The sequence below is a fragment of the Myotis lucifugus genome, unplaced genomic scaffold (assembly GCF_000147115.1).
Source record: "Myotis lucifugus unplaced genomic scaffold, Myoluc2.0 scaffold_25, whole genome shotgun sequence".
Taxonomy (NCBI): Eukaryota; Metazoa; Chordata; class Mammalia; order Chiroptera; family Vespertilionidae; genus Myotis; species Myotis lucifugus.
Window position 1 is genome coordinate 3731323 of NW_005871073.1, and position 14169 is coordinate 3745491.

Consider the following 14169-nt stretch of genomic DNA (forward strand, 5'->3'; position numbering starts at 1 on the left):
GACCACCCGCCCCGGGGAAAGGCGAGGGGGCCCGTGGGCTGAGAGCGCAAAGCTGGAGCGTGTGTTTGCGCGTGAGAGCGGGGGCTGCACGGTGCCCGGCGCGGACCCCTTCAGCCCCAGCCCAGGGCGCCGCATCCCCGGAGCCTCCCCGCCTGCGCCCCAGGCACGCGCGGCACAGCCATGAACACCAACGATGCTAAGGAGTATCTGGCCCGGAGGGAGATCCCTCTCCTTTTCGAGGTAGGGGGCTGAGGCTGGCAGAGGGGCGGTGGGTGGGGAAGGGCGTTTGGGGGGTTCGGGGTGAGGAAGCCGCTCCCCGTCCCACGTTGCCGACGCGGGGCAGGGAAGTGAAAGGACTAACAAGCTCGCCCGCCCGCGCGCCCGCCCGGAGGTAGCCGCCTTTCCCGGGGACTGCCGTCCCTAGGCTGGGCTCGGATCGGAAGCCCGCATTTCCCAGATCAAGTTCCAGTCTTCCAGCGGGTCTGGCCGCAGCCTGCAGCCCTCGGAAGTGGGCGCCCAGGTGGGCTCAGGCAGCGGCCGGCCGCGCTCTCGGGACGTGAGGGTCAGGCCAGGTGGGCACCCTGGCGCCCAAATCGCTCTGGGTCTGGACACTGAGGGAGGGGGGTACTAGAGCCCTAACCCCTTCGCGCACCTAGGGTCGGGGTCGGGGTCCCGCGGTGAAGGCAAAGTGTGGACGCAAGCAGCCCTCGCCGGGGACAGCTTGGAGGAGAGGGATGAAGATGCAGAAACAAATCCAAACCCATCGAGTGCAGCGCTACCTCCGGGGTGGCAGGCCGCCAGCGCTGCTCTGCGCTTTCGGTGAATGAACTCCTGAGCACGTTTTCCTGTCGCCTGGGAGGGAGGGTTCTCTTTGTCGTCTGCCCCGCCAGCCCTCACCTAGAGAATGCGGGTCGGAGAGGGAAGGGGAGGCGGGCGTGTCTCCTGTTGCTCTGTCTTCCCACCGCATCACGGCGGCATCTGCATCTGGGGCCGGGCAGTAGGGGCACTTGGAGAATGTGGAAGAGGAGGCTTGAGGAACTACAGAACCTTGGTTAGTTCTAAACCACAGTCTCCGTCACGGATCGGGTGGCTTCCTTCTCTCCATATTTGAATTTTAAAATACTTGTTTAGGGTAAAAAGAAAAAAGAATGGATCCGAGCCAAGCTTCATAGAGGGAACCCTGAAAGGAGAAATCCGTTCACTGCACACCTTACCCCTCTCCCCCTTTAAGATGATGACTATAGACTGATAGAGTAAACTAATGGTCTTGAGTTGCCCTTTTACCTGTTTGGAGGGGTTTCTCCTGTCAAAAAAAAATTTTAAAAGACCACTTGGGAGAAGAATTTTGTCCCTGTTTTTCCAAATTATCTTTAAAATTGGCTACCATCATTACAGATCTTCATTTTTTGTTCACCTCTGTAAGCCACCTTTTTTTAGGTTCATCTGAAGCCAAGATTTTCAGGCAAACCACCTGCTACTTAGCACAGTCTGGTATGTGAAGCCCCAAATCTAGCAAGTGTGTTACTTGTGTTTGAAAATCATCAGGAGGTAATGTGTAAGGACAGGTCTTGGGGGGTATGTAGGCTTCCTGCTAAGAGTTTTTCTTTTTCTTTTTTAATTTTCAAAAAGTAAATATGGAGATGAAGGTTTTTGTCATAAGTACTGCTACTGAGATCAATTTCATTCCTACACTTCCAAAAGAATCACTGCAGGAGAGCTACCTGTTTGTAAAATTCTGGTTAATAGGACATCTTTTTCTTATAAATAAATGTGGGTACTATTTTTCCTCCTTGGTGGAAAGTAACCACAGAGAATTTTGACAGTGTGTTCCTGAAAATTTTCACTGTATCTGCAAATAAGTAATGGCAGGGCTTTTTGTTGTTGTTGTGTGTTTTTTTGTGTGTGGGTTGTTTTTTTTTGTTTGTTTGTTTGTTTGTTTTTGGTTGTTCAGGTGTTATTCTTTTCTTTCCTTGTCTTTTCTGCATGTGAATTGGACATCTTAAGATAATGCACACCCAGAAAAGGAAGAAACTCACTTAGGAGAAATGCGGTAGTACAGTGTACTTAAATGCAATCCTGGGCAATGGGAGAAGACTGCTTGCTGGTGACCTCCAAAGGCCTTCCAGTGAAAAGAATCTGTGTTGGGCTCAGCAGTGAGAGAAGTAAAACATGGCACTTCTCCATGTGATGAGTGTAGACAACAATACCAAATGCTTTAAGTTTCCAAAATGAATTTTTTGTCTCAAAACCACAATCCAGGTACACAGAATTTCTAGGTAACAAAGTTTAACAATTAGATATCTGTCAAACAATTAACTCAAAGAGACAGAATAATAATGTCTGCTGATTATCTTAGATCTGATCTGTGATGGTGGCTGGCTACTAAAAGAAAGGATTTAAATTATCCATAAATGAGTAGAACTCATCCCCGCCCCTCTTCTAAAAGCAATACCCTTAAGGGAATCAGTTTTGTTGAAAGAGGCTGGAAATGTATATTTTCAAGTAAAAACAAACAAACAAAAACCTTCATTGAGTAAGTTTATCCATTTTAGGTCATAATAAGGATAAAAAAAATAAAAGACAAAATCTTGAATGATTCCTATTGTAGTTGGATTATGCATGGGGCACAGATAATCTGGCATTTCTCTTCATCCCACATCATATTTTTGCAAGATGTAGAGAGAGGACTATATGGGCTTTTAAATCAGAAACATTGAGTTGGAATCCTGGGCCTAGGCGTTTCTAGATGAGGAACCTTGATCAACTCATTAACCTTTCTGAGCCACAATTTCCTATTCTATAAAGTGAGGATAATAATGCTGTATAGAAATGAGAGTATATTGGGTAAGCTAATGCCCGCAGAGACACCGAGTAAGCATTGCCACAGTTAACCAAATTAACATGGGACGTGAGAAAGTTAAACACAGTGTGTGTGTGTGTGTGTGTGTGTGTGTGTGTCTCACAGGTTTTGACACACAAGCTGGATGTGGATGCCCACGTTAGTTCCCCCCCCCCCCCCCCCCCGGCTGCAATCGAACTTTTTTGATTGAACACTCTAGCTACACTATTCAGGATTTTAGAGAAAAATGTACCTAGCAAGAATTGCCTACCATTTTGAGCAAATTGCACCAGAATAATTTGAAAATAGAATACTGTACTTAGGAAAGATTTCAGCCTTTTAAAGGGTGGGTGTTTTAGGCATTAATAATGTACATTGGTTAGCATAATCCCCAACGCTTTTTCCATGAAATACTCTAATGGAAAATATTTTTCACACCAGTCTAGTTTCTAGGAGTCAGCATTTCCAAAGTGGTGGCATTTTTAGAAGTTAGTACATGCAACACATCAGACACTAGGAAAAGAAAAAAGCAATACAGGATCGTGCTTTTTCTCCCCCTCTGTAACCTCTGCATATTATAGTGACTTATTAGAGATCGAATAACATTTTTTTGAGTCTCAGACTTCATGTTTTCAGTGAAGTGTTTTTCCTAATTAGAAAACTGTTCAATATGCACCTACTATGTATCAGAGAAAATGTTAGGGGCAGGAGATTGAAAAATAAACAAGACCAACACTGTGTTGTTGAAAGGCTTATAGTTTAAATGAGGAGACTAACATGTACACTGATGATTTCAGTATAAATGACAGGTACGTTTCCTTTTTCTGTGTACCTTCGGAACATAGAAGAAGAGTTCCATAAGCCAACCTGAGGGCTCAGGGGACATTATCTCATAATGATAATAATATTAACTAAAATTACCAACAACATTTATTGAGCCCTTACTATGTGCCAGGCACTTACTATGAATTTTACAAATATTAAGTTTTTAGTCCTTAAAAAACCCTCTGGGGTAGGTATTATTACTCCTATTTTATACAGGAAGAAACTGCAGCTTGGAGACTTTAATAGAACTGTTCCATTTTAAACTAGATAGTTGCCTTCATCACTTAAAAAGCCCAGAATGCTCAGCTGAAAACTAATTGGTCAAGAATTTAAGGAATTGTCCTAACCAGATAATAACTTCAACTCTTAATTATTTATTAAAAGACGAATGCAAAGAACAAAAACAACCAGGATTTTAGAGATGGGGCATACACTATTTTAACAAAGGCGATTTTAAAACATTTTATTGTATTTCAGAGCCTTTTGAATGGACTGATGTGTTCTAAGCCTGAAGACCCAGTAGAGTACTTGGAAAGTTGTTTACAGAAAGTAAAGGAACTAGGCGGCTGTGACAAGGTGAAATGGGATACATTTGTCAGCCAGGAAAAGAAGACTTTACCTCCGCTCAATGGAGGACAGTCACGGAGATCCTTCCTAAGATCTGGTAATGTATATGCAGAATAATAGACATCTATATTTCTCATTAAAACACACCATATAAACTGTAGGCAATGATTTAATTTATTAGGTTTCCAAACTCCTGGAAGGGTATTTGACCCTGGAATATGATTCATCTCTCTCTGCTAATTCTAATCACCTCTGTGATAAGACAAACAAAATCACATACCATTGTCCAGCACTTAACTATAAATGAAGTTTTATATTACTGCCGTCATTACTTTGTGAAATGAATTGCATTAGCAGACTATGAATTGTTCTTGAAATTGCAAATAAGACTTTTCCAAATAAATGAGATGACAGACAAAAATGATAGTTATTACTAGCTGGGAAGAGATTTGATTTATTAATATGTTTTCAAATTCAGAGTTCATATTAATGCATCTGCATAAATGCATGTAAGGTTTATACTTGTTAATTCAACAGGGTTTATTAAGCAGCTACTGAATGCAATACATTACATTAGGCATTTGGGTGCTATGAAAGAAGTAGAAGACATGAACATGTTTAACAATTTTAGGAATAGTGTGAAGCTAATTTGCTAGAGGAGATTCATGGTAGTCTGATAACTTCCTGAAATAGCTGTTTATCAAAATTAGTGGTTCAGCATCAGCCAACCAGCCTTTTAGACTCCGCATGAAATTGAGATGTAAAATAGTACATGCAAAATGGAATCAGTTCCAGTCAGGGGAAACTAAATTAATTCCTTCCCAGTAGCCAAGATCATTATATTTTCCAAATTCAGACCATTCTCAAAGATTGTACCAGTGCAAAATTTCAGCTATATAGACAGAATTTGAAGTGAACATCATTCCATTTGCAGTAAGTACCAGGGGAAATAAATCCTAATTTATCTTACTTAGTCATGACCCACTTGGGTTTTATCTGAATGCAGTGTGGGAAAAAGTCAAATGTGTTAATTTTTAAGAAACACAAGCAGAGAGGGAAAGCAGAAACCTTGGCTCAGAAACATCTGCAGAGAGGAGAAGAATCCTTCCCTGCCCATGCAGGAGTCATCACTGGGGGATTTGGGATTGGATGCTTAAGAGAGCACCTTTAGCCAGTTACCCCTGCGACACACCACATAGTAAATTACTGCTTCGGGGAACAAAATGATATTTTCATGGGTCTGAAGAGTTTATACACATTCCCAAAATGGCTAATTTACTTCCCAGGGTGTCATCATATTGTTAGAATCTGGCTCAATGTTAAATACATGCCCCAGGCCCTAGTTAAATCAAGTGAGACTAATATGGGTAACTGCTTTCTAAACCTTAAAGCACTAACAAACCTCAGGTAGTACTGGATTTAGTCTAAGAAATTTTTGCCTTTTTAAATTTAATTCTAAGAGGATATGATATTCTCTTAGTTGAAAGGCTGCTCTTAGACTGAGTATATAAAGTGACAGTTTTGCAACATATGAAATCTGTCTCTATTTTATACTGCTACTTGGCTTGATTATACATAGAAGCCAGACAGGCCAGTGTGTAATAGCAACTAGTGGGGACTGTGGTCAAACTAGAGGGCAGAACTAGGGAGCAGGGGTGGGAAACCTTTTTTCTGCCAAGGGCCATTTGGATATTTGTAACATCATCTGCTTAATAAAAATTTATGTTGCTATGAAAAAAGCTCCTAGACTTATTGAATTTTGAGTCTCACCTGCAGTTGCCTTGCAGGGCGGACCAATTGATTTCGTAGGCCTTATACGGCCCTCGGGCCGGACGTTTCCCACCCCTGGTCGAAAGACAAGAACAAAATTTGAAAAAATGTCAAGCTGCACAAAACATTTCTATAAGACTCTTTTTGGGCCCACAGATGATCAGTTTGTAACTCCTGATCTGGCAGGAGAAGCTAAAATAGGAATGGAAAATGTAGGTTTAACTTTCATTAGAATTAAAATTGCTTGTCTATTTTAGCCTCCATACCTGTGAATAGTCACCAGAATTCCCACTCAGAGACTTTTCTTTTGAGGTTGGAAACTAATTATGAACATTTTAGGAAATGGAAAGATTAAGTTTAGCACAAAGACAAATGCCTGATTTCTATTTCAGAAGGAACGAGAAAAATGAGTCATTGTTTAGTTTTCTTATTGTGTTGGGGGAAAAAACAACAACCACCTGACATTGTTTTTTAATACCATCAGTGCCACCACTATAAAAAATAAAATTTAATAAAAGTTATTGTTATTGTTGAAAGTATAACAGATGTCCCTCTTTTTAAAAATTAATCATCAAATAGAACGTTTCCATGTACTATAATGACAAGAATGCTGTACCATACTGTCCTTTTTCTAGAATGTATGCTGCAAAACAGACAAAGATTTGTCTTGTAATAATAAAATTTTATTTAATGAAATGCTTTACCCATTTGTGCTTTATAGGTTTTAGGTATAATTTATGGAATGGGTTTTCAATTCAACAAAATTGCTAACTTCACAGTAATTTAAAGCATTATGATTATTTCTAGGAATAAAAAGTTATCCATGCATTCTTGGTAAAATATTGACATAGCTATGCTAATATGTAATTACCATGCAAAATTATTCTACAACATAAAACATTTTAATCATTTAAGCAAATTACTTCCCTAAGTAAAAATATGTTAAAAATAAACAAGGATAAATTATTGGCCGATAGTTCTTTAAAGCATATTACTATAAATGTGAGATAAGCATGTGCTTTTTTCTGCTCTATGTATACAATTGAACAAATAACAACCTGTGAATAAGAGTTCTGGTCCCATAGTTCCAAATGTACATAGCATTTCTCTTCTGGACTATCGCTTTGTCGTCTTGTACTCAACATATCCAAAATCAAACATACAAACATACCACATTTGCTTCAAAACCAGCACTCCCTTCTCCTTTTCCTATTTTCATGAAGTCAGTCAGTGAGTCAAGTTGAGCAATAAAATACCCATTTATTGAGTATTATGTGTCAGACTCTTACGACTGAGCATGTAGACACCAAGAAAGAACAAACATGGCACCTGCCCCCATGGAGCTTACAGTCTAGCAAGGAAGTCAAGCATTAAAAATATACTTAGAAGCACAATGGGTGCTATAGGAAATGTCATATGCCATAGAACTAACCATATTAACAGGAGGATGGCTCCCATCTAGGCTGGGGTTCAAGATGCACTTCCTGGAAGAAGTGACATGCTGACCCTCAGAGACAGTAAGCCATGTAGGTGTTAGAGAAGGATGGATGTTGAAGTGCACAGCGAACAGAGAGAGAATAGAAGTTCCTGACATAGAGAAGAGGCTATGATAGAGACAGGAATGAAAGAAGCTCAGTATTCCCAGAACAGAGAAGAAAGGACAGAAAGATACTATATGAAATGCAACGCATTCCTTATCTTTTCAGACTTGAAACCTGGCCATTGTTTTTGAACTGTCACCTCCTTTCATTTCTCTTATCCCAATTCTAACCATGTCCTTTATATCCAGACATTCATTTCCATTTCTTCTACTATCCTGCTAACCTGACCCCTTACTTCTCACCTGTGGATTACTTTAACAGCCTCTGAGCTGCTACTATTTCTGCTCCTAGTCTCTCCCTACTCAAATCCATTCTAACCACCACCAGATTAATTTTCCTTAAAAATTTTCAATTTCATCATGTCATTTTTCTACACCCTCCCCCCCCCCAAAAAAACTCTCCACTGACTTTCTACCAAATTAAAGCTAAACACCTTTACTCTGATATTCAAAGCCCTCCACGCTGTACCCACACTTTACCTGCCCATCTTCTGGCTTTTCTCCATGGGAAACTGTCTATTTCAACAAAGCTGTTCTCTTTGTTAATGGTTCAACAAATATTTATTGGACACTGAATTGTGCCAAGCACAGTTCTAGATCCCGGGGATACAGAGCTCCAGATAGGTAAGGTCCCCCCAGTCAGCCATGGGACCAACAGAGGAAGAACATTTTAGGCAATGAATTGTGGGGACAGTGTGGAAGCAGGCAGACCTTCGAGAGTCTATGATAGTAGTTTAGGTAAATGATGATGGCTTGGAGAAGAGTTGTGGTAGTGGAGATGGATTTGGGAAATATTTTGGAGCTAGTCTCTGGGAGTAGACATGAAGAGTGAGGGAAGAAAGTAATCAAGGATACTGCCTAGTTTACATTATCCACCTGTGTTGGGTGACGTAATTCAGTTTCAAGACAGAACAGGATACTGTTGTCAGTGCCTTCCCTGATGTAGCCCTTCCCAGAATTTTCTAAAGAATATCCACTGTATGTTCCTCTAAGCCCAAATTAATGACTTTGACACTTTACGAAAAAGTTTTCTAACCACTTATGAGATGGGGTCTTGCTCAAGTTGAAAAAAAAAATCAAACTCATTTAGTTTGTAAATGTTGTTTACTAATTGAGTAAGTGCAAAAAATAAATGTTTTATTATGCTACTTTTTTTCCATTTCAAAGTTGTCTTACTCTTTTGCAGTAATGCCTGAAAATTCAAACTTTCCATATCGGCGGTATGATCGGCTCCCTCCAATCCATCAATTCTCCATAGAAAGTGATACAGACCTTTCCGAGACTGCAGAGTTAATTGAAGAATACGAGGTTTTTGATCCTACTAGACCTCGGCCAAAAATCATTCTTGTCATAGGTATGATGACAGAAAGCAAAATTCTCATATTATTGCTAACATTGTGTATTTATTTGCATTTCAAAAAAGTAAGTCAGATAAAAAATGGCAAACAATAGAAACAAAAGCTCAAGAGACAATAGGTGGAAATATTTTTAGCATAATTTTCAATACAACAGAAATTGTTATAATTAAATAATCTAATGCTTTTTCACTTTTATAGAATCCATTACAGTGTCATAGAAATTCTCTATAATGAAAGTAAGGATGAATCCCTTCAAAATTTTTTGTCCTGTGGTTTTGACTGTTTAATTTTCAACATAGATAACTGAATTTCTTAGAAGTTTTCTAAACACGATGGGTTTTTCCCTTTAATCCCCCAAAATTGAATATTTATTCACTATTAACTTTAGAAACAATAATAATAATAATATGTTGGTAAAGACTCATATAAGTGAATCATCCTTAGCAATTATAATAAAACTAGAGGCCCGGTGCATGAAATTCGTGGGGGCGGGGGGCTGTCCCTCAGCCCAGCCTGCACCCTCTCCAATCTGGGACCCCTCGGGGGATGTCCGACTGCCAGTTTAGGGATGTCAGACTGCCGGTTTAGGCCCGCAGGGATCAGGCCTAAACCAGCAGTCGGACAACCCTCTCACAATCTGGGACTGCTGGCTTCTAACCACTCGCCTGCCTGCCAGCCTGATCACCCCCTAACCACTCCCCTGCCAGCCTGATCGACACCTAACCACTCCCCTGCCAGCCCGATTGCCCCTAACTGCCCTCCCCTGCTGGCCCAGTTGCCCCCAACTGCCCTCCCCTGCAGGCCTGGTCACCCCCAACTACTCTTCCTCCCCTGCCGACCTGGTCGCCCCTAACTGCCATCCTCTGCAGGCCTGGTCCCCCCCAACTGCCCTCCCTCCCCTGCAGGCCCAGTCACCCCAACTGCCCTCTCCTGCCGGCCCGATTGCCCCAAACTGCCCTTCCCTGCAGGCCTGGTCCCCCCCAACTGCCCTCCCCTGCTGACCTGGTCGCCCCTAACTGCCCTCCCCTGCTGGCCTGATCACCCACAACTGCCCTCCTCTGCCAGCCATCTTCTGGTGGCCATCTTTTGACCACATGAGTGCGTCCATCTTGTGCCCACATGGGGGCGGCCATCTTGTGCAAGGGTGTGACAGTCAATTTGCATATTACCTCTTTATTATATAGGATGTAAATTTCAATGTTATTAGATAAGCATATCTAAAAGAGTAGTTTTGTACAAGCATATAACATCTGAGAATTAATCTAAATAATAGTGATAAGAGTTAATTTTTTAAATTCCCACCATGAATCTTTAAAAAAAATTTTTTTTCTTTATTGATTAAGGTATTACATATGTGTCCTTATCCTCCCATTGCCCCCCCTTGTGGTCTCACCCCCCTAGTGACTGTGTCCATTGGTTATGTTTATATGCATGCATACATGTCCTTTGGTTGATCTCTCCCCCATCCCCCCATCCTCCTCTGCCTTCCCTCTGAGGTTTGATGGTCTGATCAATGCTTCTCTGTCTCTGGATCTGTTTTTGTTCATCAGTTTACATTGTTCATTATATTCCACAAATGAGTGAGAATATGAGATATTTATCTTTCTCTGACTGATTTATTTCACTTAGCATAATGCTCTCCAGCTCCATCCATGCTGTTGCAAATCATAAGAGTTTCTTCTTTTTTATAGCAGCATAGCATTCCATTGTGTAGATGTACTACAGTTTTTTAATCCATTCATCTGCTGATGGGCACTCAGGCTGTTTCCAGATCTTAGCAATTGTAAATTATGCTACTATGAACATAGGGGTGCACATATCCTTTCTGATTGGTGTTTTTAGTTTCTTGGGATCACTGGGTCAAATGGAAGTTTCATTTTTAATTTTTTGAGGAAACTCCATACTGTTCTCCACAGTGGCTGCACCAGTCTGCATTCCCACCAGCAGTGAATGAGGGTTCCTTTTTCTCCACATCCTCTCCAGCACTTGTCGTTTGTTGATTTGTTGATGATAGCCATTCTGACAGGTGTGAGATGATACCTCCTTGTCATTTTGATTTGCATCTCTCAGATGATTAGTGACTTTGAGCATGTTTTCGTATGTCTCTTGGCTTTCTGTATGTCCTCTTTCGAAAAGTATCTATTTAGGTCTGTTGCCCATTTTTTGATTGGATTGTTTTTCTTCCCCTTGTTAAGCTGTATGAGTTCCCTGTAAATGTTGGAGATTAAATCCTTATCGGATATAACATTGGCAAATATGTTCTCCCATGCAGTGGGCTTTCTTGTTGTTTTGTTGATGGTTTATTTTGCTGTGCAGAAGCTTTTTATTTTGATGTAGTCCCATTTGTTCATTTTCTCTTTAGTTTCCATTGCCCTAGGACAGTGATGGCGAACCTATGACATGCGTGTCAGAGGTGACACGCGAACTCATTTTTTTGGTTGATTTTTCTTTGTTAAATGGCATTTAAATATATAAAATAAATATCAAAAATATAAATCTTTGTTTTACTATGGTTGCAAATATCAAAAAAATTTCTATATGTGACACAGCACCAGAGTTAAGCTAGGGTTTTTCAAAATGCTGACACGCCAAGCTCAAAAGGTTCGCCATCACTGCCCTAGGAGCTGTATTGGTGAAGATATTGCTGCAAGATATGTCTGAGATTTTGCTGCCTGTGGATTCCTCTAAGATTTTTATGGTTTCTTGTCTTACGTTTAAGTCCTTTATCCATTTTGAGTTTATTTATGTGTATGGTGTAAGTTAATGGTCTAGTTTCATTTTTTTGCATGTGTCTGTCCAATTTTTCCAACACCATTTATTGAAGAGACTGTCTTGACTCCATTGTATGTTCTTGCCTCCTTTGTCAAATATTAATTGAGCATAGTGGTTTGGGTCGATTTCTGGGTTCTCTATTCTATTCCATTGGTCTATATGTCTGTTCTTATGCCAGTACCAGGCAGTTTTAAGAACAGTGGCTTTGTAATACAGCTTGATATCTGGTATTGAAATCCCACCTACTTTGTTATTCTTTCTCAGGATTGTTGCAGCTATTCAGGGTCTTTTTTTATTCCAAATGAATTTTTGGAGAGTTCATTCTAGGTCTGTGAAATATGCCATTGGTATTTTAATGGGGAGTGCATTGAACCTATAGATTGCTTTGGGTAGTATGGACATTTTAATGATGATTCTACCAATCCATGAACATGGTATGTTCTTCCATCTGTTTATGTCTTCCTCTATCTCTTTTTTCAGTGTCCTGTAGTTTTCCGAGTACAGGTCTTTTACCTCCTTAGTTAAGTTTATTCCTAGGTATCTCAATTTTTTTGGTGCAGTGGTAAATGGGATTATTTTTTTTAACCTCTCTTTCTGTAAGTTCATTATTAGTGTATAAAAATGCCATAGACTTCTGGGTGTTAATTTTGTATCCTGCTACATTGCCGAATTCATTTATTAAGTCTAATAATTTTTTATGGAATCTTTAGGGTTTTCTATGTCATCTGGGAATAATGACAGTTTTACTTCTTTTCCAATTTGGATACCTTTTATTTCTTCTTCTTGTCTAATCACTATGGCTAGCACTTCCAGTACTATATCGAACAGGAGTGGTGAAAGTGGGCATCCCTGTCTTGTTCCCGTTTTTAGATGAAATGGTTTTAGTATTTGCCCATGGAGTATGATGTTGGCTGTAGGTTTGTCATATAAGGCTTTTATTATGTTGAGGTGTGATCCCTCTATTCTTATTTTGCTGAGGGTTTGTATCAAGAAAGGGTGTTGGATTTTGTCAAATGGTTTTTCTGCATCAATTGATATGACTATGTGATGCTTATCTCTCAATTTGTTTCACACTATGAATCTTATGTTGAATATGGAAACATCATTCTCTTGCCATTTCACAAGGAATAGGTACTGAAAATATTTTAAGTACTTTTTTGACCACTCTTGCAAATTCTAGCTCCCTTAAAATCTATAAAAATTATGAAGATATCTGTGAACATGAAACATATGTAGTCATTGTCTCACTTTCCAGTTTGACTCAGCTCTCACAGAGATCACTGACAGCAAAAATCTAATGTGAAATGCTCAAAGCTATTCTCACCAGTAACTGTTAACCGAAGGCAAAATGTACATATATATCCTTCATGCAAGGAACTGCTCCTAGAAGATATAATGATGATGGCAACTAGGGAAAAAGCATGAAAAAAAACACACCAAGCTATAACAAGAATTTAAGTTTACCAGACTAGGAGTGACATTTGTATATCTCTAAGTGTAGTGAAAATGAAATTGCAAACATATCTAACCCTGAATTGTTTATAATAATATAATAGGAAGAAAATATAGAAATCAAATTTCCAAAAGTCAAAAAATTCTTATAGTGTATGATAGTCACTCTTATAAATTCTATCTATTCTTGAAAATGTAATTTGTGTGTGTGTGCTTACAATGTTGAGGTCCTTAATTATAAGACAAAGAAATACTTTATTAAAAGAGCTATAGGTGAAGAATAATTAGAAATTATTTTACCATTTTATAATTACACTAGAGGCCCGGTGCACAAAAATTTGTGCACTCGGGGGGGGGGGGGAAGGGGGGGTCCCTCAGCCCGGCCTGTGCCCTCTCGCAGTCTGGGACCCCTCGGGAGATAACGACCTGCTGGCTTAGGCCTGCTCCTGGGTGGCAGAGGGCAGGCCCAATCCCTAGGTGCAGCCCCTGGTCGGGCTCAGAGCAGGGCTGATTGGGGAGTTGGGGCACCGCCCCCTGTCACACACAGAGCAAGGCGGATCAGGGGGTTGGGGCACTGCACCCTGTCACACTCAGGGCAGGGCCAATGGGGAGGTTATGGCTCTATCCTGTCAAACACAGAGCAAGGCCCATGGAGGGGGGTTTGGGCGCCACCCTCTATCACCCACAGAGCAGGGCCGATCAGGGGGATGGGGAGCCACCGCTGTCACACTTGGGGCAGGGCCGATGGAGAGGTTATGGCTCTACCCTGTCACACACAGAGTAGGGCCTGTGCGGGGGGGGTGGGGGGGGTTGGGGCACCGCACCCTGTCACACACAGAGCAGGGCCCATGGGGGCGGGGGGGGGGGGGTTGGGGCGCCCGCAACCCTGTCACACACAGAGCAAGACCGATCAGGGGATTGGGGAGCTCCCCCCTATCAAGGGACAGAGCAAGGCCCGTGGGGGGGGTGTTGGGTTGGGGGCGCCC

The 14169-nt window shown here is 41.1% G+C and overlaps 1 protein-coding gene across 1 annotated transcript in view; it reads left to right on the forward strand.

The window, feature by feature from the left end:
• The first annotated feature begins 180 nt into the window (after positions 1 to 180).
• Positions 181 to 14169, forward strand: part of AK5 (adenylate kinase 5) — a 188041-nt gene continuing 174052 nt past the window's right edge. The window contains exons 1-3 of the mRNA XM_023751811.1: positions 181 to 240; positions 4142 to 4328; positions 8788 to 8955. Of these exons, the coding sequence (XP_023607579.1) occupies positions 181 to 240; positions 4142 to 4328; positions 8788 to 8955 (415 nt within the window). The remainder of the gene's footprint in view (positions 241 to 4141; positions 4329 to 8787; positions 8956 to 14169) is intronic.